This window comes from Emydura macquarii, unplaced genomic scaffold (assembly GCF_026122565.2).
Source record: "Emydura macquarii macquarii isolate MOO-44397 ecotype Brisbane River unplaced genomic scaffold, CSIRO-AGI_Emac_v2 contig_2734, whole genome shotgun sequence".
In the NCBI taxonomy this organism is placed as follows: Eukaryota; Metazoa; Chordata; order Testudines; family Chelidae; genus Emydura; species Emydura macquarii.
The window spans coordinates 1,373,902-1,400,686 of record NW_027132871.1 but is presented as its reverse complement, the minus strand read 5'-3'; the positions used below and the strand labels follow the sequence as shown (position 1 = coordinate 1,400,686).

The 26,785-nt window shown below is 42.2% G+C and overlaps 1 protein-coding gene across 1 annotated transcript in view; it reads left to right on the top strand.

The window, feature by feature from the left end:
* The window catches only part of TXLNG (taxilin gamma), a 35,451-nt gene extending 10,397 nt beyond the window's left edge, over positions 1 to 25,054 (top strand). Inside the window, exons 2-10 of the mRNA XM_067566097.1 lie at positions 1,285 to 1,594; positions 2,432 to 2,523; positions 6,569 to 6,739; positions 7,832 to 8,026; positions 9,773 to 9,892; positions 13,503 to 13,577; positions 22,418 to 22,510; positions 23,143 to 23,238; positions 24,224 to 25,054. Of these exons, the coding sequence (XP_067422198.1) occupies positions 1,285 to 1,594; positions 2,432 to 2,523; positions 6,569 to 6,739; positions 7,832 to 8,026; positions 9,773 to 9,892; positions 13,503 to 13,577; positions 22,418 to 22,510; positions 23,143 to 23,238; positions 24,224 to 24,541 (1,470 nt within the window). The 3' untranslated portion in view covers positions 24,542 to 25,054. The remainder of the gene's footprint in view (positions 1 to 1,284; positions 1,595 to 2,431; positions 2,524 to 6,568; positions 6,740 to 7,831; positions 8,027 to 9,772; positions 9,893 to 13,502; positions 13,578 to 22,417; positions 22,511 to 23,142; positions 23,239 to 24,223) is intronic.
* Positions 25,055 to 26,785: the final 1,731 nt, after the last annotated feature.

Genomic DNA, 26,785 nt, shown 5'->3' with positions numbered 1-26,785 from the left:
TCTTGGCTTGATTCATCCTTAACAGGGTGATATTTCAGTGACATACAGTAGAACCTCAAAGATGCGAACACCAGAGTTATGGACTGACGGGTCAACCGAACACCCTGTAAAACCAGAATTACTGTAAGCAATCAGGCAGCAGCGAGGGGAGGGGGAGAAAGAAGAAAGCAAATACTGTGCAGAGCAGAAACTGTCCGGGGCCTGCGCTGTTCCTGTAAGCCAAGGATGCTGTTTCACCCCCTCCCACTCGGAGGGGGAAGCTGTTTTCACACACACCCCTATCCCCCTCCCCTCTGAGCCTGGAAAAGAGAGCTGCTGCAGCCAAGCACCTCATGCTGCAAGGAACTGAAGGTTGCAGTCAAAGCCTGGTCTGGAGCTTGAATGGGAGTCAGCTGTGCTTTGGAGGAGTTTTAAAGGGCCACGGCCTGTGCACCAGTGCAGCCCAAGCTTTGCCTGTGGCTGCACTCCTGGATCCTGACAGCACCTCTGGGAGTGCAAGGGACGGGAGGGAGGGGCGCTGACACCCGGCTGGAACCAACCTCCTGTCATGTACTGCCTCTGGGGCATGTCACAAGCAGTGCACTGAGCAGGGTGAGCTCTGGGGAGAGATGGCTGAGGACTGTGGCTTGTAGTGCCAAGGGTGGGTGCACCCCTTTGTTCAGTCCAAAGGCAAGAAACAGGAAATAGGGTAGAGAGCTGCTTGCAAACCAGGCAGTGCTGTCAGGTGCTGCCATCATTGCAGCGATCTCTCCCAGCCTCAGCTGGAAGACACTGACTGCAGGGTACTGTACTATAATGTTTTGTTCAGAGTTACGAACATTTCAGAGTTACGAACAACCTCCATTCCCGAGGTGTTCGTATCTTTGAGGTTCTACTGTACTGTGTGTGTGATGCGGAGTGTTCCCAGGTAATAGCTACTTTGTCTAATCCATGAGTTCAAAAAAAAAAAAAAAAAGAAGGCTGGAGTCGTGTGTACCTGAATTATTCAGGTAACTTTCTTATGAGAGAATTATTGTCAGGTATAGTGACTCCATTACTCCTTAAATATTTGAGGTTAGTCAGTCATCTTTACACATTGCCATGAGTGAAAAGCAAAATTGCTTTTTATATACATGCAATATTAGTTTTTCTAAAAGTATTGATCACCATTTGCAGTTCAACTGAATGCTATGGAAGCTTTTTGGATTCTTGTTTGTGCATACTAAAAATAGAGTAGAGGTTTTTTACTTAAAGTAATTTTTTTCTTGATAGCTGATCTGACAACTACTTCTTCCCCTTCTCTAGTTTATGATTGGTACAACAGGTGAAGCTGGAATTTGTGAGATTGGAATGAATATCCAGGATCAGTTGGTGAACAGCAAGTGCATTGAATCTGACACAGCTTTGAAACATCTGCAGTCCAATTGTGATGGCATGGAAAGTACACGTGCATTGGAAGATGAAGATTGTATCACAAAGAATAGAAAGCCAGTGGGATCAACATACTGTACTCAAGAATCGCGTGAGGAGACTCCTGGGAGAGAAGAAGCTCGTACTGAGCCACCTGATGGCCAACAAGATCCAGAGACTGAAAAAAACAAAGAGAAAACCTTAGGTATGCTCTGTTTAAGGCTTTGGCTTCTAAATTACATCAAGTTTTATATTTTAAAAGAGATGGGGGTTTTAATGTTCCCTTAAAAATTGGCTTCACATTTTACCCTTTCAATCTGAGTTGTTATTGTTAGCTTTAGTTTTGTTGTCAAATGAGGTTCTGTCCTTTTTATCATGATTTGTGTTGCAGAAAATGGGAAAACATATTTTTAAGGGCCACTGGTTTAACATTAATATTAAAAAGTCCCTCAGCTGTTAATATGTTAATGATTTAAAAATCTGATCCACTTGTCATGAGTTTTTACTTTTTGCATTTCACTCAGCTTAACCTTTGGAAATAGACTTATCGGTTTAACTTCTGGTTGTTAAAGACTGTGATGCTGCAGTATTTGGGTTACACACACTGAAGATGACTGTCTGCATCAGACCACTTTTTACTTTTAGCTCATGAATATATCTGATTTCATAACACAATCTGAATTTTAGATCTAGCATTTCAAAAAGTGTATTCAAGAAAGATATTTCTTGGTTTCTATCTTCTGAAATAGAAATTATGAAAGTCAAACAAGGCTCGTGGTCGAAGACTGGTTGTACTGCAGTTGTGTTAAATATACTACCAGCCATAAATGTTATACAAATATGCAAACAGCAAGATAATTATATGTATTCTTTGTTTTATAGAGACTTGTGTTGCCATTCTCTAGTTGTCTAGTAGGACAATATACAGCTATTAAATTAACATGCCATTAAAAACATTCTAACACATCATTAATACAAAACTCCTTTCCAAGAAAAAGCTCTTATTGGATTTTTTCAGTATTTAATTTTTCTTCATCCATAGGGAAAGAAGTGCTCTTATTGATGCAAGCCTTGAACACACTTTCTACTCCAGAAGAAAAGTTGGCAGCTCTCTGCAAGAAATATGCTGATCTTGTAAGTATTTAGATGTACTCTTGGGATCTTGTAGCTATACTAAATTTCTATTTCTTGTGAAATAGTTTTGGAGAAATAGTTATTTATCTACTTAAGAGTGTGCACATACATATTTTAACTATGAAAGAATAGCAGATTTATTTAATTCAAAGATGTTTTAATGATTCAGCTGTTTCATTGCATTAGCAGAATACATTGGTTGCAACATCCAGGTTTCTGATGGAAATTGTTGCAGTCAAAATAAAAACTCAACACTGATAGTTGTTTTCACTTTTATGTGTGTCTGCATAAACTCTTCTATAAACTGAGGCATTTTATTATAGTATTCTGATAATGAAGTACTTCAACATAGAATTAATAAAAATAGATTTCAATGCTGTTAGCAACAAAATCATCATCTGTAGTCCAGAGGTAATTAAAGTTTTTCTAGTGGAGTAAGATAAGGCTTTGACCCTATTCTGCAGTATTTCTAGTTTGTTTTTGATAAGCTCATCAAACTTGCCCTTTCTTGGACGTTTATAACTTTCCATTGCTGAAAACATCAGCTAGTTGTTCATACTTGACTTTTTAAGTGAGTATGATTAATTTCTTTTTCACAAAAATAGTGTCACAAAAATGAGATTCAACTAGAAATTGATTCAACTTGAAACAGGACAGCAGTAGAGACATAGGATTGGACATACTGGATTAGACCAATGGTCCATCTATCCTAGTATCCTGTCTTCTGACAGTGGCCAATGCCAGGTGCTTCAGAGGGAATGAATAGGGCAGGTAATCATCAAGTGATCCATCCCCTGTCACCCATTCCCAGCTTCTGGCAACAAAGGCTCAGGACACTTCAGAACATATGGCTAATAGCCATTGATGGACCTATCCTCCATGAACTTATCTAGTTCTTTTTTGAACCTTGTTATTGTCTTGGCCTTCACAACATCCTCTGGCAAATAGTTCCACATGAAATAAAAGTAGATCTGAAAATAATTGTATATATTTTTTAAAACCTACAAATACTGGAAGAAAAAAGGATACTAAACTGTAATGGAAAGAAACATGAATGGCATAAAAACCTATGTGAAGTCTGTCTTCTCTCCATTATTTGTTGTCTGTACTATGAATGGAGTTGAAAGCAGCATTATGATGGTATATAATGTCATACCTAGGCATAGCAGAATTCAATTTTTATTTTTTATATATTTGACTGATAACATGGATGTTTATTTTTCGAATGTTTATTTTTCGGTATTTTACAAAAATGGTTGCTGATACTTGTTTGCTTTTAAATATCTTGACCCTGCTTTTCATTTTTAACATGTGATGCAAAGTTGTTAGATCGTCAACATCACAAGGGAAAAACTGCATCCATAACACAGAAGGTGTGGATACTCATCAGCAAACCCGAAGTAGTGTTCATGTTAACCATATTGTTGGTCACAACCAAAATAACCTTCCATTGACCCAATTTACTAATTATATTTTTAAACTGGTCCTGCAGTATACTGGGCTGCGTGGTAATAATCACTTACACATTGGAATAAGTAAAACACTAGCTGTGGGGTTATCATCATGAAGTTGATGATGCCATCACTCCAAATATTGTACCATCCATCCAATTACTAGAGGTACATGAAGAGCTTGTGCAATATGAACACCAGCTGTTTTTCACATCATCCGCTCTGGCATTCAGAAGACTTCTGCAACCTATTTCCTACTTGGTATTTTAGATGCAATTTATGAAAAATGAGTGTATAAGGATTTTCGATTATAGGAAATGGTGTGTTGCTGGCATAATTATCTCTAGCAAGTGTACGGGTAAGTTTTTGTTTTTCTAGAAGTAGGACATTATATCAAAAAACCTCTTGATGAACGTCGGAAGACTTTCCAGGAGTAGGAGTTTTGACGCAGATAACAAAATTCTTATATGAAGATAAAGAAACGGAATTAGCTTCATTTTCAATGCCACTCATATCACTATATTCATCAAATGACTTCAGACTTCTGCTGCTGCCTAAGACTAAGTAGAAGAAGAGTGCACAGAAGAAAACAAACTTTGCTGTATACCAGTTTATTCTTCCTTGCTGTTTGCCTGTAATAAACTTCTTTGATAATAGCTGGACACATCACAAGAATTCCTCAAGTGGAGGTACTCCATTCTATCTACATGTGTGTCATACTCAAAAGAATATAACTTGTACTTAGCTTTAACAATGTTTCCATGTTCATGTCTAGTTTTAAAAAAAAAATTCATACAAATTATTTTGGCTTTCCCCAAATCTGCATAATTTATTACGTCATTGTTAATATCTCATTATTTTTGGACTGCTTTCTCAGTTATGAAGTTTCTCTTGAAGTTTAATCAACCAATAGCTATTCAAAGTGCTGCTGTTCCAGAAGATTCCATCCAATCAGAATGTTTTTGGCCATGTTGTTCCCTCTCTCCTAGGCCCCTTACACACTCCCCTATCACATGGAGGGAGAGGTGGGCAGGTGGCCTCTTTTTCCCTACAGCAAACACAACGGGCTCATAAGCAGCTGTAGGAGAAGGTGCAGAGCAGGAAGGGAGGGGCCTCTACAAAGAAGTGATGTCACAACCCCCTCATTAACATAGAACTTTCCATATTTATCAGCAAGGTTTGGCTGGGGATAAGAAGTGTGTGTCGGGAGGAGGTGATGGAGGGGGTATTTGAGTGGGAGGCCTGGGGGTTTATTTACATAGGCATATAATATGGGTTTGTTTGCTTTGAGGATAGTGGGGCTAGTAGCTGTGATGTTATTGTTTAAGCGGGAGGTTTAATGGCTGTGCATCTTTTGTCTTTGTATTAGGGGAGGAGGTTTAATGACTGAACCTACCTCTCCATTCTGAGTTAATTTCTCTGTCTTGTCAGTTTAGATTGACCAAGGACAGGGACAGTGTCTTTTAACTTGTTTAATGCACTTTGGTAAACCACAATGGACAATGATGGCCTAGTATACAGATAGATAAATGTACAATGTTTGTTCTAGAAGATTCCAGCCAATTAAGATGCTCAATTTTTAGTTAGTTCATCTTTTTCCCAGCAGATGGTATTAGCATGTAGTAAAGTGAGAGATCAAAACATCTTTGCTAATATCACCATAATGCAATCAAAAAGCTAGGCCGCCACCTACATCTGTGCGTGGTGGTTGTTGGAATATCAGACAGTATTTGACCATGGGTAAATAGTAGGCTGTTAATTGACCAGTCAGTAGACCAGCTTGTTAAACCTAATATTGCTATTACAATCCAGTTGGTTAATCCATTTGCGGACTTTGTAGATGAAAGATTAGGAAAACTTATTCTGAAATACTGAAAATTTCCTTTTTCTGAGTTATAAAAGGTACACAAATTCAACCCTCACATATTTGGAGAATTTCTTTGGTCTGTAGGATAAAAAGCCCTGTATAATTCATTCAGTTTGGTTCTTAGAGATAGAGCCCTGCAAATCCGTAGATATCCGCGGATCATTTTTGCTGCTCGCAGATCGAATGCAGATACAAATTTTGTATCTGCATAGGGCTGTACTTAAAGATACGCTCTGCAGTAGGAATTCACAGTTTATTACTATAGAGTATATAAACTTACTAACAAGTTCTAGTCCTCTGGGGTATTATCCTTAGCTGTGAAAGCTGTTTAAATTGGCAGGCTTTTCAGAGTGCCCGGGCATGCCCTCACATATCAGTGATTGATAGGTCTGGTTCTGCTTGTGGAACTTCATGCAGGTTGAGAGCCATTGATTGATGGTTCTGTGGACATTGTAATTCAGAGGAAATTTTTGGCAAATCAGGACAGGTTTTCATAGCCTTATATTCCAAGGCTGTCCAGACATATGCTTGGAATTAACTTGTCCACAGGACAAAAAAAATATCCCAAACAGCAATAGTAGTCTACACTGGTCTTGATGAAAGTCTATAGATATCACTGTTCTCTATGATGCTATTTCAAGTTCATTCAATCTTAATTTAAGTTATTTTGACTAGGTGGGAAAAGATTGCACACATCTATATTTATTTAAATATACTCTAACTTTAGTTGGAGGAGAGTCGGAATGTTCAAAAGCAGATGAAGATACTGCAGAAAAAACAAGCACAGGTTGTGAAAGAGAAAGTCCACTTGCAGAGTGAGCATAGCAAGGCCATTCTAGCCCGCAGCAAGCTGGAATCTCTGTGCCGGGAGCTTCAGCGTCATAACAAGACTTTAAAGGTCAGTGTATTTGTGTAAATTGTTTTAAGGTAAATCCTATTTCTGATTGCTATTTAATATTCATACCTGCTGCTAGCTAGCTGGTATTTGTGCTGTTTCATGTCCAGTACCTAGATCAATAGAGAATAATGGGCATGTTCCAGAAGTGCATTTGTCCTCTAAGTATAGGGGTTGTGGGGATGGTGAGTTTACTTTAGTTAGTTTCCTTACTTAAACTGGTTCATGAATCATAACTAGTGTAGACTGCTGTAGTATCTAGTCTTGCCGTATTAGTGACTCTCAGCTGCATTGTTGGCTGCCAGTGAAATATTATGAATGAAATCAAAACAGCGTAAAATGACAAGATATAAACAAAGGTTTTATCCTCCCAGAATAGAATTGGTAGGAGTAAGATAGAAAATTGATGAGTCCATTCATTTCCCTGTGTGGTTATTGTGGGGAATTGCTTCACCGTATAACTCTTTTTTTTTTTTTTTTTAAACTTTAGGGTAGCTTTTAAATTGAATTACCAAAAATATTGATAAGGAGGGGAACACAAACCATTCAGTATTCTATTGTATTGATGTAGGGTTTTTTGCCTCCTGGATAATCATTGCTGGCCTTACCAAAGCATACGTACATCAGTTAAACAGTTTCTCAAGTTGTAAAGACAAGTGAGTGCTTTTCAAGCCATATGATACACCATATTAGTTTTAGAACAATTGAAAAGTAAAAACAAAACATTTCTAGAGCTTCACTTGCTAATCCCAAAATATCTAGAGCATGGTAATACTGCTGAATGTCTGTTAAAATATCTATGTTAAAAAACCCACCTAAATCTAAAGTGGTTGCAGTACCAGGAACCAGCTTCTCTAAAGAAGCATTTTGATAGCACATTTGATCTCTGATCTTAACAAAGCACACTGAATTGGTAAGAATCTAATTTTGTCAGTTTGTGCCAAACTTGGTTTTGGTTTTTGAACACAGCAAAGTTGTGGAAGTATTCAGACCTGAAGTATTTATTTTGACCCTTCTCTATCTTAAAGACTGATTAAATGGCATATTACGTCAGTTTAGACTTGCACACCATTAACAAATCCTTTTGGATTAAAGGAAGAAAACATGCAGCAAGCACGTGAAGAAGAGGAGAGACGTAAAGAAGCAACTGCACATTTCCAGATTACACTGAATGAAATTCAGGCTCAGCTGGAACAGCATGATATACACAATGCCAAGCTCCGCCAAGAAAATATTGAACTGGGGGAGAAGCTGAAGAAACTAATTGAACAGTATGCTTTGCGGGAAGAGGTAATTAAATTTATGCTTCCATAGGCACTCAAATTAGTTCCCTAACTACATTTAAGTGGTGGCTTTCTAAAAACATTTTTCAGTAATTTAAATGGTAAAATTGCATGGTATACTTCTAGTTCTACATAAATAAAGGTTAAATGCCTTTTTTTTTTAATTTCAGGCCTTCTTAATAAAAATTAAGTGGCTATTTGGCCAAAAATCTCTTCTTTCAATCCCCATCCCATTTCCCAAGAGTTCCTCGATCCCTAACAAAGTTCAAAGGATCCATTTTTCCAGACATTTCCACTGACATTAATGGCTTTATCATAATGAGACTAAAATGTGTGTGGTGCATGAAATCATTTGCAATGGTGCGTTTGTCATTCTAATGTAAAGTAATGGCTTAATTTGAGTGGACCAAAACAAGAGTAAAGGCAGTGGAACATGTTTAGGAAGGTCTTTTGTAGACTTTATTTTGGGTTGTTGCTCAGTCATCTTATGCTAACATATGTTTAACTGAGTTCCTCTAAATTAGTGTTTTAAAAAAAAAAAAAAAAAAGGCAAATTTAATTGTTTTGAAACTGTGCAGTTGTCCTCATGAACTTTCAAGGCGCCTGCTTTGTTTCCCAAGTGTGTGCTGTGCCCTTTCCATTACCTTTCTTTTGTCCTCTTAACTCCTGTTTTCTTGCCTAGTGACTGCTGAAATAGCACCCTATTCTAGAGTCTTGACAATTGACACTTAAAAAATGTAGTATGTTTTGTTCAATTTTTTAATATTTAGTCAGTAATATTTAATTTAGAAATTATATTTATTTATTATAAACACTTCCTCACTTTGCTAAATGGAGCTACAATTTAAAGCTCAGCTTTTCTTAAATTTCAGTGGTGGTTATACATTAATTCCTCAAATGTAACTGGGTGTGGATATGTGTATTGAAGGTAAATATTTTAATTGAGCTCTAGATTAGATTGATACTGAGGAAATTACATTCACTGAGTAAGTACACAGTTGTACGTGTGGGAGAGTAGAAAAGAAAAATGAATGTTATTTATTAAACTGCTTTTGCATCTATGTTGTTAAATAAAAGCTAGAAGTGATCATGATTAAATCAGTTCACTTCCATAGACAGTACTATAGCTTTCTTTGGTTCCCAGCCAGCAGCTAAGGCATATAGTTGTAGAATAAGTGTTCTCTACTTTTTTCATAGTGTGGATTGCCTTCTAATACTGAACTTGTCATGGACCACTTCCCTGCCCTCCCATTTATAATCACAACATCTTATGGCAACTATAGCAATTGTTAATGTTGAAAAGTAACACTAGGAAGTTAATGTAATTTAGTGCTGTTTAACAGCTGGAAATGAGATGTAGGTCACAGTTTGTAAACCTGTGTTGCCAGCCTCAAGCATTGAAAAATCATAAGATTTTAAAAATAAATAAATAAATTAGGAGCTATTTTACTTTCTGGTTTTTAAAATACCCTAGGGTCACATTTTCAAGCTTTTCTCCAACTGTGAGGGATAGAGACTTTTTGAAAGCTCAAATTCTTCTGTAATCACTTGACTCTAGAAGCTGAGGCTTAAAGAAATACATCACATAATGTGAAACTCACAATATTGCAAGAGTTGACCATCCTATTTGCTCACCAGGCCTTTGTACTAAAAACTGTGTAAAACCCCTTTTTTCCATTTAAAAAAAAATCTGTCTTGTTGGTTTAACTGTATATTGCTCATATTACACTGTCATGTTTTACTTTTTCCTTAGCATATTGACAAAGTATTTAAGCATAAAGAATTGCAGCAACAACTGGTGGACGCCAAACTTCAGCAAACCACACAACTTATAAAAGAAGCTGAGGAAAAACATCAGCGAGAGAGGGAGTTTGTAAGTTTCTAAGCTTACTTAAACCAACAAAAAATAGGAGAGTAACTGTAGGGACAGCATATTTACGGCTAAAATATCATTTCTATAAAATATTAAGATTTAAATGGTTTAAAAAAAATTAAAAGCAGCCTGAATTGTACCTGCAATATACATCTATACAGGTGTGAACAAGTTATGTGCATGTAGCTGCAGCTTTTTTGTGAGAACCATTATCTGTTTGCACCTGCATATATATTACGCATTCTCTGAATGCAATTTAGGTACTTCCATTAGGCGTGGAGATTATTCCATGTAGTCCAACTCTTGGTGCATGCATCATTGTACTTCTGATGCCTGAATTTGGTCAGCTATGATATAACAAACAAATTGTGAGGCAGAAAGAGGGTGAAAGCAGAAATAACATAAGCGCCTTTAAGTGCACTTGCTGTTTCCAAGAAGTGTGTGCTCAGTATTTTCTGAGCACGAGAGAGTGTAAAACTAAGAATTTTTACTTGCATTCTTCCAAGCAGTAGCAGCTGTTATTGACTGGAAAGTGCATAAAACTGAAGTCTTCAATTGAAAACATGCCCTCTGGTGATTGAAATAACTTTAGACATTATAGGCCTGATCCAAAACCCTTTTAAAATCAATTGGAGTCTTTTCCATAGATGTCAGTCTGCTTTGGATCAGGCCCTAAATATTCCCCTCACCCACAAAGTAGTGACTTTGTTTCCAGAATTTGAACAAAATCTCATGAGGTTTTGGGAACAGGGATATGTCTTCTGTTTGTGGGTTTTATTGGGTATTTATAGATAGGGGTATAGAAAAAACTTGAAGTTTCAAAATTGGCATGAATATAGTCTTTACTGAGGACTAGTACTTGTGTTGTTTGGGATGAAGATGTCAAAAAAACAAGTAACTTCTGACCATGTTCACTGATCTTTGAAGACCGAGATTTAAAGATAGAGGATACCAAGATGTTTTGATGAAGAATTCTTGCTTAGATTTACAGGTGTGTAAGTATTTGAACCTTGTGTTTTCTAAAAGCTAAGACATGCTAATAATCCCCTGATTTTTAAATTAGACTGAAAGTAGATTTTTAGAAAGTTGAAATTTTAACCAAATCTGACAAAATCTCTCCCACTTTGACATCACCACACTTTTTTTTCTCTTCAGCCTTACTGCTTTAAGTACTGCAGTTGTTACTGCTACTGGGATAGTTTTGTTTCATATAAAACAGTCATTGAAGCAGTCCAATTGGGTCTTTGCAAATAACTTCTTTAACATAGGCAACAGGAGAAGGTCACAACTCTGAGGCTAATTGGACTACATAATTTTTTTTCCACTCTTGGGCATTCATATATTTTTTGGAGTTGAATAGTTTTTTATTATACTTCTGCATATCATTTATCACTTAAAGTGTTCTATCAGAATGCAGACATAAACTGAATTTTGTTTCCTGTTCGAGAGATTTTTCCCCTGTAATAAAATCAATTCCAGTATACCAGTAAATAGTTTTAAAATATCAGATAAGAACTATTAGTTTGTGACAGATGGGAGAACACAATGAGCTGTTTATTTCTTAAGTAATCTAATATGATGTTTACTTATTTTCTTCTTTAAACAAATTAACTTTTTAACCCATTTAATAGGTTTAACCCTTCAACTGTATGACATTTCATGGTAAATCAAATTTTCTCCTTTATATCATATTGTATCAAGCCATTCTTCAAATGATTACATATGTCTATTACACTAGGTGTTTGCCTGTCTTGTGCATTGATGCTGGAGAGTTCTCCTTAGCAGTACCTGTAGGGGCAGCCATGCCATTGTCCTGATGTCCCTCGTTCTCTAAGCCAAGGGTATAAAGGGTGGAACTGCCCTGCCCATTCTTTAGTTCCTACTTAATATCCGTGGTTGGAGCATGCCGGTAGCTCGTTCTTCTTGGGAATGTGCCTTTATAGCTAATAATTTCCTCGTTGTAGTCCTTGTTTTTATCCTTTGGACCTCCTCTTTTTTCTCTTCCTTATTGCCAATAGTTAGTGGACTCCAGGATCTACTTGGTACCAGAGGAGATCATACCAACGTCCCCTGGCTTTCAGCCTTGTTCCGGGTGTCTCAAACCAATTCCTGTGAGTGATCCTTGCTCTCGCGGTTTGAAGAGTTTAGGTGAGGATCATGTCAGGGACAGGTGTCCAGTTTTCCAAGGCTTCAAACCAGAGCAATGAAGCAGAGGGAAGTTTGTATCTCATACATCCTCATGAAAGCAGCTCTTTGCCAGGCATCAGGATCAGCTCAAGGGAGTTCCTTGACCACTCTGTCCATGAGTGCTCCCCCAGCCATACTTGTGGACTCAGATAAGAGGAAATCTCCCTCACTAACGCAGTTCTTGAAGAAACATAAGTGCTCAGAGCACCCTAAGAGGACTGTTTCATCTTCATCAAAGTCCTCCACATGGAACTCTTTGGCTGCAGAGCTTTGGTACCAAAGGTAAAGCATGACCTTCTGCCCACCATTCCCCAGTACCCCAGTTTAGTGGCTCTCATAAAGTAGAGCTGTGCAATCCCATCCAGGACTATCAAAACTAGCTATTTCATTGGTGCAAATGGTGAAGCATTGCCCTTGCTCACAGGGGTCAAAGGTCCCTTTCAGTTCAGACCACTTAGGAGTCATATGCAGCTGCAAAAGATCTGAACCTGTTAGTACCACCTTCACTGATCATCCAGATGGACAGTGTCCTACCAGAGCGTCGCACATGGTACACACTTTGAGGAATGTTATGGTGCCTATGCCCTCAGATCCTGTACTGCCTTTCTCAAAGTCTGCTCCAAGACAAATGGTAATGACTCCAGCTAAGAGCATGGTACCCATAGCTAAGAAAGTAATGCTGCGTCGACTGAAGGCCATTTCCCATTGATGCAGCGCAGTGGAGATGCTGTGGTAAGGTAACATTAACGGGAGATTATCGACTTACTAACACCACTGGCAGTATAGACCAGGCCTAACTCACCATTGCATTTCTGGGAAATTGCTGCTTTGCAGATGTCTACAATAAGGACAATGTGGTCTTTAGTCTACACATTTGCTAGATATTACACAGTTAATGTTGCATCAAGGAAAATACGAATATGGGAGAAATCCTGCAGTCCCTCTTCCTATGAGACTCATTGAAAATCGCTTGGGAGTCATCTAGTGTGATGGACATATGCAATCATTCAAAGAAGAAATGGTTACTCACCTTTTTATAACCGTTCTTTGAGATGTGCTGCATATGTCCTTTACACAATCCGCCTACCTTCCCTGACATATCAGAGTCTATCATCTAAGATTCTGGCACAAAGGAACTGAAGGATGGGTGGTGCAGTTCTGTCCTTTATAGCCTGTGCTTGTAGATCAATGGATGCCTGGGTGCAGACGTGGCCAATCCCTGTGAGTGCTTCTAGAGAAAACTTTATAACACTGGTACATGAGGCACACCCCCCCCCTAATGTAATAGACATATGCAAACACGTCTTGAAGAACAATAGCTACAAGAAGGCAAGTAACTTTTTCTTTCCATTTACATTATCCTTAAAATTTTACCCTTCAATATAATGTGTAATAATTCAGTACCATTTTCACCACTTCTTAGCTATTAAAAGAAGCTACCGAGTCCAGACACAAATGTGAGCAGATGAAGCAGCAGGAAGCCCAACTAAAACAGCAGGTAACTTAATAAAAATTGTAAAGGTGCAGTTCAATACAGATGCTTTACGATGAAAATATCTAGAGATGCTTATGGTTCTGACACAAACCTGACATTTGAGAAAATATAAAAAATTGCAAATTAAACTGTCATAAATGGAAATATTGAATTTTTATGAAAACTTAAATTGATAGCAATTGTGCGTTCAATGAACAACACTTCTCGCTATATGTACATTGGAAATCCTAGTTTTTAAAAAATAAGGTTTTCTTGAAATTGCTATTTGAGGTTCCTGCTTGCCTCCATGTTGCTGGAAAGTGACAGATGCTGAATTGCTAAGATTGTTTCATTAATTTTAAAAGAATGCTGCATCCATTGTACTATGACCTAGAATATCTGAAAGTCTAAGGACCTGTCCTGTCTGTGGCCTCCACTCTGCTGTTCCCTAAAGTTTTCCCTCTCTTTTTCCCTAAAGTTGATTCTTTTCCCCAGGATGTCAAACATTTTTCCTGGTCACTCTGAACCCACACAGTGCCCTCTGACTAGAAAATGAGCTAGGTTCCTTCTCTTTCCATGATGACTTGAGGCCTAATCCTTGTTAAATCCATGTCATTCTGAAAGGGATGGAGGGTAGTCAGTAATGAGCCAGCAAAGTTTACTATAGAACTTACTGATCTTTGCAGTCACTCTGATCCTGTGACCTTTGGGTTCAGGTTGATTTTTCCTTCTTTTGCCTCGTACACACTTAGACTGGGTCCACATCCTGGTGATGCTTCCTCCATAATATATCTAAAATTGGATCTTCTCTTTCTGTTCATAATGCTACCCCTCCTGTCCACACTCTCTTCTAGCATGATTACTACAGCCACCACCTCTACCTCCTCTGGTCTCTCCAGCACCTACATTGTGCTCTGCAGTTAATACAAAACAAGCTGCTAAGACAATCTTCCTGTGGTCTTTGGTTTATGCCCCTTTCCATATCTACCTTATCCTGATTCTCATTTCTCAGATTCTCATACAGATTCCCACACCTACCTCTATTCTTTAATTCACTGGTATCTGACTCAGAGGTTTTCCCTACAGAATCCCAGATCCTTTCAAACTGGATTTATTTAGCTCTAGACCAGCGTTTCTCAACATTTCTCAGGTTGGCCACCCCTTTTTCAAAATCAAAATTTTGCAACATCCTTGTACTCACATTTTTTACTCTCACTTTTAGTATGATAAACCTGTATGATTTATTTGTGTGTTTGTGTTTCAAGGGGTTGATAGAGAACACTTGAATAAGGATAAGGGTTTGCGGAGACTGGGGAGCAAGATAATCGGAGAGGATCATCTTGTGGCCACCCTGGGGAATGAGGGGGGGATTACCTTTTGTCATCGTCCCCCGATGACCCAGCAGTTAAGAAATGCTGATCTGGACAAATTCCTGATTGACCCTTCTGCCGAATTGGAGAAGGGAGTGTGTTCTGTCTATTCAGTCCTTGTGCTTGAAATTATATGATTATGTCTCTACCAACCTAAAATCTACTCCAGCTGTGATAAGATTTGACTGCAGGAGAACTGAGAGAGAGTTCCGTTTGCTGCTTTGAAGACTTTTTTTAGGTTAAGTGGGAAGCTGCTAGTAATGGCTGTGGTACTCCTAATTTTTCTTTGCATCTGCTGTTATAGGAATAGGCAAAAATCTGTCCTCTGTATAGAATGCTGTACTTACTAGAAATTCTAGGTATAAGGCTATTTCATTGTCCTTTCCAAATAATCATTAGTTCTGCTTTGAGTGATTGCTCATATCCATTCCAATATAGGTGTGTGCGTGCCTCGTGCACTGGTTCCCAGAACTTTTTTCCCCTTAGCAAGCCCGTATGGCCAGCTCAGGCGCCCCCTGGAGTGCCGTGCTCATGCTGCGGTATATGAGGCGCTACCAGCCCTGCGGGCCCTCAGTTCCTTCTTTCCGCCTGTGACGGTTGCTGGAACATCTGCCTCTTGCTCAGCAAGTAGCTTCCCCGTTGTTCTACTGTTGTTTGTTAGATAAGTAGTTGTTAAGTATAGTAATTAAGTTTGCATAGTTATTAGTGTTAAGTGTAGTTAGATTAGATAGATTGCCTTCAGGGGCTTAAGGTTGGGCCATGCCTGGCTCAGCCAGTTTCAAATCCTGTGCCGCGTGTGGCAAGGCATTCCTAGTGAGTGATCCTCACGACCGCTGCCTCCATTGCCTCAGAGAGCAGCATAGAAAGGACAGATGTAAGATCTGCAAGGCCTTCAAGCCACGTACGCAGAAGGAGAGAGACGTGTGCTTGAAGGCCATCCTGATGGAGTCCGCGCTCCGGCTGGACTCCGAACCAGAGCGTTCCCCTACGGCACCGAGCGTCTCCTTGGTGCGGAACGCTCCACCGGCACTGGAGTCGACTCATCGCCAGGCTACAGTGCCGAAAAAGAAGAAGCAGCAGGACGCCGCCCACAAGGACTCCCCTGCACTGCCTGTCCGTCCTGGGGGCAGTCAGGAGATGCACCAGCCACGTGCCGTGGAGAGTACTCTGGCACTAGCGTCTCCCCGCAGGGAGTCTCCCCTGACTCCTGTGGGTGGCGGAGCGCCGCTGCAAGGGCCGTCGTCGCCGGAGGTGTTCGCTGCGGCACACGCCGTCATGGGCATGCCCACGCCTCCGTCCCCCCCTCGGCCGAGGGCACAGGGACCAGTGTCTCGGGGTAAACCCACGCTTGGTGGCCGTGGTGGGTGGTCGAGACAGGAATCTGTCTCCCCCCAGACAGTCATGGAGGGTAGAGAGTGTGGGCTCCCCTCCTAGCTCCAACTCTGAGTCGTCGAGCTCCTCGACACCGAGGGCAGTTTAGAGGTTCGTGTGCGAGGCGCCGCCAATACAGTTCCGCCTCATGTGGGGGTCGCAGTTCCAAATCTCGCACCCGACCACCGAGTCCAGTGTAGCACCGGTCTCAATCCCCGGCACGCAGTCTGGCATGGATCCCCGAGGCCAGAAGAGACCTGACATGCTTGGCACCAGTCCAGATCCCCGGCATGCAGCCCGGCGTGGATCCCAGTGCCTGAGGAGACAACTAAGTCACAGTACCGGTCCAGTTCCCCGGCACATAGCCCAGCGCGGATGCCGGCACCGGAAGAGGCACAACGGCACCGGTCCCGATCCCCAGACCGTAGTCCGGTGAGGATCCCGGTGCTGAAGGACTCGGCACTGACGACAACACCGGCACTGCGCCGCAGATCACGGTCCTTTGAGTCAGAGCCAGCACCGAGACGTCACGGCCAGCACTGCTCCCAGTCCCCAAGGGGGAAGCGCTGTCGCAAGACCTCAGCGCTGGGGCTGAGGTCATATTCCAGCTCCTCCAGCCGCTCGCCCTCCCACTGGCACCGCAGGTGTCGGCACCGATGATCCTCCTCCTCATCGACATCATCTCGGGGCAGGTTGTCAACGAGGGCTGGCAGGGGCCATAGACATCGCAGGCACCGATCCAGCGGCTCGGGGTCCCGTACCCACTGCCAAGAGGCATCTCAGGCGGCACCGATGCCGGCACCGGCGTGGCCACAAGGGGCTTGGCAGTGGCCGTACTGGAGGCTATGGGGGACTCAAATGGGTCAGGGCACAGTCTCTGACCACTCCTCAGTGGCCCAAACGGCACCCCCTCCTCCAAGCCAGCTAGATAAGGTCCATTCCTCGGAGGAGGAATTGGACCCTGAGGAGGGTCCCTCCACGGGGCCCCTCCCACAATCCTCCTCCTCTTCCCTTGACGATGCGGCTGCCAGGGACACAGGGCACCCCTGCCAGACTTTAAAGCACACCAAGAACTGCTCAAGAGGGTGGCCAGCAATCTAAATTTAGAGCTCAAAGAGCTCTCTGAGGAGGAGGACCCCTTCTTTGGTGTGGCAGGGTCAGCAGGGCCATCCAGAGTCACCCTGCCAGTACATGAAAGGGTTTTGAAGCTGGCCAAGGCCCTCTGGCAAACCCTGGCCTTGGTTGTCCCCACATCCAAGGGCGCCGAGAGAAAATACTATGTTCCCTCAGAGGGGTTCGAATTTCTTTACACCCACCCTGCTCCGGGGACTCTCGTGGTTGATGCTGCCAACCAACAAGATAGGCAGGACACCCTGGGCAATACCCCTAAGAATAAAGAAAATAAGAAACTAGACCTCTTCGGCCGAAAGGTCTATTCTACGGGAGCCCTGCAGCTGAGGATCGCCAATAACCAGGCGCTCCTCGGCTGTTACAATTTGAACCTCTGGTCCTCTTTGTGGAGGGACTGCCACAGGACCAAGCAGCGGATTTTGCGACGGTCCTAGAAGAAGGCACTGCGGTTGCAGGGGCTGCCCTACAAACGGCTAGCGACGTAGCAGACACCGCTACCAGGGGCATGGCTTCGGCCATTGTAATGCAGCAGTGTTCGTGGCTGCAGTCCTTAGGGTTGTCTCAAGAAGTCCAACAGTCCATCCAAGACCCCCCCTTTGATGGGGCTGGTCTTTTATTGGACAAAACTGACGACAAACTACATGCTCTGAAGGACTCGAGGGCCACCCTCAAATCCCTAGGGCTATACACCCCACAGGCCTCGAGGCAGCAGTTTCGGCCTCAAGCCCAACGCCAGCCCCAGCCAGCCCCTAGGCTGCCACCCAGGCCCGCTCAACCCAGGAGGGGCCAGGATAGGTATAGGGGATCTAACCGACACGACCGATCGGGGTCATCGGCGGGCCCTCCACAAGGCCCAGCCAAAGGGCAGAACAATAAATGACAATTTTGATGGTGCGCCCGAGGGTGGCACCTTTACCATTCCCCTGGATTTGGCCCTACCATTTTTCCACAGACTCAGGCCTTACTACACCAAGTGGTGAAAGATCACCTCAGACCGTTGGGTCCTTGGTGTAGTCCTCAAGGGCTACGCCCTTCAGCTCACGGCCTACCCCCCCGGACTCTCTCCCCACCCCATCCCTCTTCAGGGACCTCTCTCCCAAGCAACTCCTACTACAGGAGATGAACTCTCTTTTCCTCCTCGGAGCTTTGGAAGCAGTTCCTCCACAGGAAAGGGGAAAGAGGTTCTAGTCAAGATATTTCCTTATCCCCAAGGCAAAGGGGGGCCTGAGGCCCATATTAGACCTTCGCCGTCTGAACAAATTCATCAGGCGCCTCAGGTTCCATATGGTTTCCCTAGCCTCCATCATTCCCGCTCTGAATCCAGGGGACTGGTACGCTGCCCTTAACTTAAAGGATGCATATTTCCACATCTCCATCCTCCCCGGTCTCAGATGTTTCCTCCAGTTTGTGGTAGCTGGCTGCCACTACCAGTTCTCGGCCCTACCCTTTGGCCTCTCGTCCGCCCCCAGGGTGTTCACAAAGTGTATGGTGGTGGTGGCGGCCCACCTGCGCCGCAGAGGGGTTCAGATCTTCCCCTACCTTGACGACTGGCTGATCCGGGGCAGGTCCAGGGCCCACGTGAGCAACAGCCTGGCACTCACCTGCGCGACATGCACCAGACTGGGGCTGCTCATCAATGAGCAGAAATCCACTCTCACCCCGGTGCACCGCATAGACTTTGTCGGGGCCACCCTGGATGGCACCCAGGCCAGAGCCTTCCTCCCACAGCCTCGCTTCGAGGCGATGGCCGCCATAATCGACAATCTCCACGGGTCCCCCACGACGACAGCCAGTCACTGCCTGCAGCTGTTGGGACACATAGCGGCCTGTACATATGTGCTGAGGCTGGCTCGCCTCAAGCTCAGGCTTCTCCAGGCGTGGTTAGCCTTGGTATATGCACCAGCCAGACACTCCTTGAACAGGGTGGTCATGGTTCCCACACAGGTCCTGACCTCCTTGAACTGGTGGAGGGGCCCAAGGGAGGTACTGCGGGGGGTCCCTTTCAGAGACTTGGCCCCATCGGTAACCCTCATCACAGCTGCCTTGGATGTGGGCTGGGGGGCCCACATCAGCAGCGACCTCAGCACCCAGGGGCTGTGGTCGGAGGAGGAGAAGAGCATCCATATCAATGTAAGAGAGATCAGGGCAGTCCGGTTGGCCTGCAAGGTGTTCCTCAGATTCCTGAGGGGCAGGATGGTGCAGGTTCTCACGGACAACACAGCGGCCATGTTTTATATGAAAAGGCAGGGGGGAGCGCGCTCCTCAGCCCTTTGCCAGGAGGTCATTCGACTTTGGAACTTTGCGGTGAGGCACGACTTCCACATATCTGCCTCTCACCTCCCTGGGGTCAGGAACGACGAGGTGGACCGCCTCAGCAGGTCATTTCTACCCCAACACGACTGGTCACTGCACCCAGAGGTGGTACTTTTATTTTCCACAAGTGGGGTGTTCCCCAACTGGACCTGTTTGCGTCATCCTGGAACAGGAAGTGCCCAAGATTCTGCTCACTCTGGGGTTGCGAGCTGGGCTCCATCTCCGATGCGTTCCTCATAGACTGGACGGGGACCCTGATGTATGCGTTTCCCCCCGTTCCCCTGCTGCCCAAGGTCCTCTTGATCTTCAAGAGGGACAAGGCGGACATCATACTGTGATCGCCCCAGCCTGGCCAAGACAGCACTGGTCCAGCATGATGCTGGACCTGTCCATCGCCCCGAGGCGTTACGATCTACTTTCCCAGGACCAGGGTCGCCTGCTGCACCCAGACCTGGACTCCCTCCACCTGACGGCATGGAGACTCTGTGGCTGACGGAGGGAGAGAGAGCTTGCTCGATGCAGGTCCAATTGGGCAGCAGAAAACCTTCTGCTCAGGTGGTGTACTGGGCCAAGTGGAAGCGTTTTACCTGTTTGGCGGAGTCCCGCAGTATCCCACCGAGCTGTTCGCCCATACAGGCGATTTTGGAGTACCTGCTCCATCTGAAGCTCCAGGGTTTGGCACTGGCCTCCCTGAAGGTACACCTGGTGGCCATCTCAGCCTTCCACCAGCCGATGGAAGGGAGGTCATTATTCTCACACCCCATGTCAGTCAGGTTCCTTAAAGGGGTGGAGAGGCTATACCCGCAGGTCCGTGATCCGGTGCCTCCCTGGGACTTGAACCTGGTCCTCACCACTCTGACGGGACCCTCCTTCAAGCCCATGGCTACATGCCCGCTGCTCGTCCTGTTATGGAAGATAGCCTTCCTGGTGGCCATTACATCGGCTAGGAGGGTCTCTGAGACCTTTGACCTCGGAGCCCCCCTACACCGTTTTTTATAAGGATAAGGTGCGGCTGAGACCCCACCCGGCCTTCCTGCCTAAGGTGGTGTCCCAGTTTCATTATGACCAGGATATCTTCCTCCCCATGTTCTTTCTTAAACCACACGGTTCGGAGGAGGAGCGGAGATGGCACTCGCTGGACGTGAGACGAGCCCTGGCCTACTACATCAAGCGGACGCGACCATTCCAGAAGTCAATGCAGCTGTTCGTGGCAGACCGGATGAAGGGCTCACCCGTCTCTACCCAACGCATCTCCGCCTGGATCACTGCCTGCATCAGGACTTGCTACGAGCAGGTGAAGGTGCCGCTTCCAGGAGCTGTTTCAGCACACTCAACCAGAGCCCAGGCCTCGTCAGCGGTCTTCCTGGAAAGAATGCCCCTGCAGGACATCTGCAGGGCAGCGACCTGGTCGTCAGTCCACACCTTCGCGTCCCACTACGCCATCGTGCAGCAGGCGAGAGAGGATGCGGGCTTCGGCAGGGCCGTGCTGATGAGAGCAGCTCGACGATGACTCCTACCCACCTCCAAGGTATGGCTATTTAATCACCTATATTGGAATGGATATGAGCAATCACTCGAAGTAGAAAACAGGGTTACTTACCAGTAACTGTTGTTCTTCGAAATGTGTTGCTCATATCCATTCCACACCACCCTCCATCCCCGCTGTCAGAGTTGGTAGAAAGAAGGGAGTGAGGGCCCGCAGGGCCGGCGGTGCCTCATATACCATGGCATGAGCGCGGCACTCCAGGAGGCACCTGAGCCGGCCCTACGGGGCTTGCTAAAGGGGAAAAAAGTTCTGGGAACCAGTGCATGGGGCGCACACATGCCTATATTGGAATGGATATGAGCAACACATTTAGAAGAACAACAGTTCCCTGTTTTCCCTTGCCCAGTCTGTCTTTTGTAAGATGTATAAACAAGGATATTAAAAGGTTTGTTTATTCCTTATCAGGTCTCCACTTCCTTGGACTTTCTACTCTCTGCAAATTTCTTAGGATAACTTAGGCCCCAAACGAATCCCCATGTGGGTTCATGTTTGTAGGATCAGGGCCTTAGTTGTTTCTTAGCCATGGCTTTGAAATAGTAGTAAGGCCATGTGGTTGAGAGCTTGGGAAACAAATGACATTTCAAATCCAATCTCACTTTAATGCATGTAGAATTTGCACTTTGTTACTAAATCCCGTACCTATGACTACTTCAGCTTTTATTACACATCTGATCCTGATTTGCTTTGGTATTTTAAGCCTTGCCTTGTTTAATTCTTTGTATTTTAATTAGTTTTTAAATTTACATATTTACTCCTAAATTTTTGCTTAATTTTTCAAATTTTAATTGTTACCTTTGGGCATAGTTAGAAAAGCACCTCTTTCAAACTTACATTTAACAACCCATGTCTTAATGCCTAACTGTTGTTAGAATATATTCAGTTGTTTTATAAAGAATAGCCCTAGCTCTGCATCCATGCACAATTTCAGTAGCCATCTATTTTTAGGCAGTCATGTACATATACTTTAGGTGAAAATTAACCTGAGATATTAGAGAAGGAATATAAATATAGTTTTCTGGTCTTTGTTGCATTACTATTAGCTGAAATTTCTGCTGTACGTTAATAAACATTGTGTGGTAACATTGCTATACAGTTCAAAGATTAAATATTTCCAAGTGTTTTTTTTCCCAAAGCTTTCTCTTTACATGGATAAGTTTGAAGAATTTCAGACCACTATGGCAAAGAGCAATGAACTTTTTACAACCTTCAGACAAGAAATGGAAAAGGTACTTATATGATTGTTAGAATTTAATGAAAAGTATTAGAAAAAAAATCTTTCTCCTTATTTGGCCTTAAAATCCGTGAGGAGATTTTGTAGGTAAATGCAATTTTTAAAATAGTTGTAGCTGAAAAAACTAAAATGGCATATTAGAACTAGTTTTCTTCTTCTGATTGACTTCTGATTCTAATCTGATTACTGAGAGAAAAAAATCAGCATAGTTGTGGAAGAACATGATACAGTCCATCCTTTGTGATACACCTGCATAACTGCATGCCAGCTTCTGATTTCAAAAGCTAATATTAGAAGCAGAAAACAGCTTTTTTTTTAAATTAGGTCATGTGCATTACTCTTCCTTACAAACTACTTTTGTTTGTAAACAGAGAGGTTGAGTGTAGTAGATTTTGAGTGAGGATGGAAGTAATCTTTGTAATCACCGTAATCTTAAAACTAATATTTTTAAATGCTAGGTTAATATTATAATAGTTTTTCATATGTCTGATATGAAATCCTTTTCTGTACATTAATTTTATAAAGTTACTCTGAAAGCTCCAGTTTGAGCAACTTACTAAAACATTTTAATATGTGGTTACCTATATTTTGATCCTAGTCCTAAAACTAACTTTAAAATATTTTTAGATGACCAAGAAGATCAAAAAACTGGAAAAAGAGACAATAGTATGGCGTACAAAATGGGAAAATAACAACAAAGCTCTTCTACAAATGGCTGAAGAGGTGGGTAACAGTCTTCATAGTTTAAGAAACTGTAGTCACATTCAAGCAGGACTTGACTTTACATGGCCCTTCATTTCCAGATAGCTGGAGATTGTCAAGAAATGCTATATAACTATTCAAATTGCATAACTATATCCTTTTTTTTAGTTAACAGTTTGTGTCTCTCCTTTAAATAGCTTTTTCCAGGTAAATCTGCGATCCTTCTCCCCAAGGCACAAAATGAATTCTGGTTTTTGTAATTGCTATCCATGGCATTTGATCTTCATGTGTCTTGCATCTCTAAATTATTTTTGTTAGGTGGGATCCTGTGGCAAAATTATACAAGCTATCTGTGTCTATTAAATATTGGGACAGGTGCTAGACTGACAACCCTGAAGAATCTTTGGAGTTGTAAAATATACTTAGCTACAGCTAGGGGTCAGTCTACTTCTGCCATGTCTGTTAGTCTTCTTTTTCTTATTACATTTCTGCAATGAAATCTGGTATATATGCTTGTGTACAGACTGCTTTGAAACTATTTTTTCTTTGACATCAGAAGTATTTGGTACCCATTCACTATGAAGTTGGCTGAGTTCCATAAATAATATCACCAACCCAATCCCCGTAACTGTAGTCTTGAACAGTAACAAGTTGTTTTCGTTTGTGTGATTTAGTCCCAGTTGAACTCCTAGTGGACTCTTGTTCACATTACGAAAAAGTTGTTGACAGTTGGGAGTATGTAGTACCCTTATTGACCTTCTCAGCAGAGTGGCCTGTCACCCCTACATGTGGTCCCCCTTGAGTTTAGAACATTGAGGGAGCCTGATCATTTGCACCAACACCATCTGTGCTCTGCCTTTTTGAGGGATTAAAGAGAAGACTTTAATCTCTAAAACTGTCAAAGGGTTTTAAAATGAATGTAATTCTTCTTCTTCTCCCCCCCCCCCCCCCCCCCCCCCCCCATCACTTCATTGGGTTAAAGTCTGTTTATTTTTATCCCTTATAGAAAACAGTTAGAGATAAAGAATACAAAGGCTTTCAAATAAAACTGGAGCGTTTGGAGAAGCTGTGCAGAGCTCTTCAGACGGAGAGGAATGAGCTGAATGAGAAGGTTGAAGTTCTTAAGGAACAGGTTTCTGTAAAAGAAGGAGATGTGGATCTAGCGGTGCATGTGTTGCGGTCATGCACACTCAATTCCCATGAGGAGCTGGGAACTTCCACTGATACAGAACCAGGAATCCAACCAGATGCTGAATCAAGTGCAGCAAATGAAGGAAATGGCTCTGAAAAGACTGTCTCCACAATTCCTGCTCCTGTTGACTAAAATGAAGTGTAAACACTGTATTGAGAGATATATTTTGTGTATAACTTTCTCTGTTGGTGGTAACTATTGGTTTTGTGGTGAAAATTTTCTTACTTTTTCTACCATATATGTATTTTCTTAGAACTACTGGACTTATGTGGTACAGGAAGCTGCATAGCAGCTTTGAATAGCATAATCTATACATTTTCCACAACTGTGTTGCACATCTGCCTCATTTTAAAAAAATATTTTTTCATAAAAGATGCATGTGCATTTCCTCTCCCCTCAACACAAATCTCACCATGTCAGTTAAGACTTGTGTACAGATTTAACATTTCATGGGGAAAACAGTGACAGGAGTGTCACTTCATTGGTTTGAAAATAACATTTTGCTTCTGTTAACTGAACTAAGGCTTGGTATACTAATGTAATTATCAAACTCTTCAGTAAATTATTTACATCCATTCATCTAATGGCCAGTAGGAACCTATCTATCTCCCCTGATTATTTTCGTGTGTGTGTGTGTGTGTGTGTGTGTGTGTGTGTGTGTGTGTGTGTGTGTATATAATATATATATATATATATATATATATATATATATATATATATATATATATATATATATATATATATACACACACACACATATATGAAAATAAGGGTCCAGAATGTGATCAAGAATATTTTACAGGGTTTTAGTGTAGTTGTGGTATGACAAAAACAGCTTTCAAATATACATACTTTAATTTGCAGCTGGTAAAACAGGGTGTACAACTTCTTGCAAACTTCTCAGGGTTGTGCTGTAAGGTTAATTCACAGACAGACTATATTTGCCCTCCCTGTGAATGCGTTAAATTTAACTTGCGAAGAAAGCATACAGGAATGAGTGTTATGGAGTGAAATGGTCTGTAATGGGATATACACAACTGCAGAAGTGTTGGTCATGTTATGTCCCTTAACATGAAGCCTTAGCATTGCAGTGAATCCATAAGATGATTATTTTTTATTAGAGAAGTTGCATTAAATTAATATAATCTGGATATTTGTAAACAAGGGGTACTTGCAGATTTGTTGATACTGTAGTTGCTTACTGCATGAATGCTTAAGACACCAATCTTTGGATGTTCCTTACTTAGCACTATATGCAATATATTTAAGGATCTATAAAGAACACTGTTAATATTTGATCATGTGGATTCAGATATATTCAGAGTAAAACATTGAACTTGTCACACACCCAACCTGAAAAGACACTGATCAGCAGACAGAGTGCCTTCCTGGTACCTACTGCTTACCTGGTAAAATTGGTAATTCAGAGGTTGCATGTTAAACTAACATGCCATAAGTAAAACTTTTTTTTACGTTTAAAAAATTTTAATGGACTGCAGTTGTGAGCATTACAGTGTTTCACTTTGAAAATGTGGATATCAAATTTTTAAAGGAGCTATTCTCTGGGACAAGCTGGGACCAACATTTATTTTTAGCAAGACAGGTAATGTAGGCAGGTCATGTGCTAAGTAATAAGCTACTGTTAACTTTAGCCCATGTATGTTTGCTTTCTAGTTTCAGTTGCTGTCACTTTTATTTTAAGAAATACAAAAATGTGTAGGTTTTTCTGGTACTTAATGTTCTTTGCACTTAAAACTTGGAGTGGGGGATTTCTGAACCAAGCACATAACTTTCAATGAGCTTCCCTCCCTGCCCCCGCTGTTCTTTTTGGCAGTTTAGTGGCTAAATTACTTGAATGTTCAGGCTGCACTGAGCTCTTGGTCCCTTCCCTGATGTAATGATGTACATTAAAATAATGTAGATGTCCTATAAAGAGAATAAGGTTGTATAAAGCCTGATAAATGTGTTTTAGCTCATACCACTGAACAAACCTGTATCAAACTGACATTTCTTAAATTGTGTAACAAATGATTGACCTAAATTGGGAACTGGCCAGTTTTTGTTCTTCAGTTTGCACAGTCTGTTTTCTATTCATGGTCCATGCATGGTGAATTTATGAGAAGGTAGAGGTGAGTGGTCAGTGAGGTTGGACTCAGCTTTGAAACACTAATCACGTTAACCACATGGCAACAAAAAATACTGGAAAGAAAAAATATCCTTCCAAAGTTACTTAATCAAATGATTTGTCTGACTTCGTGTGTTGTCATGGAATCAAAAAACTATAATGGAAGTAAGTTTTTTAATTTCTGCCAAAACTGGTCTTCAGCAAGTAAATTAAGTGAACATGAAATCCTTTTCCTGAGGGTAAGTGAAGAT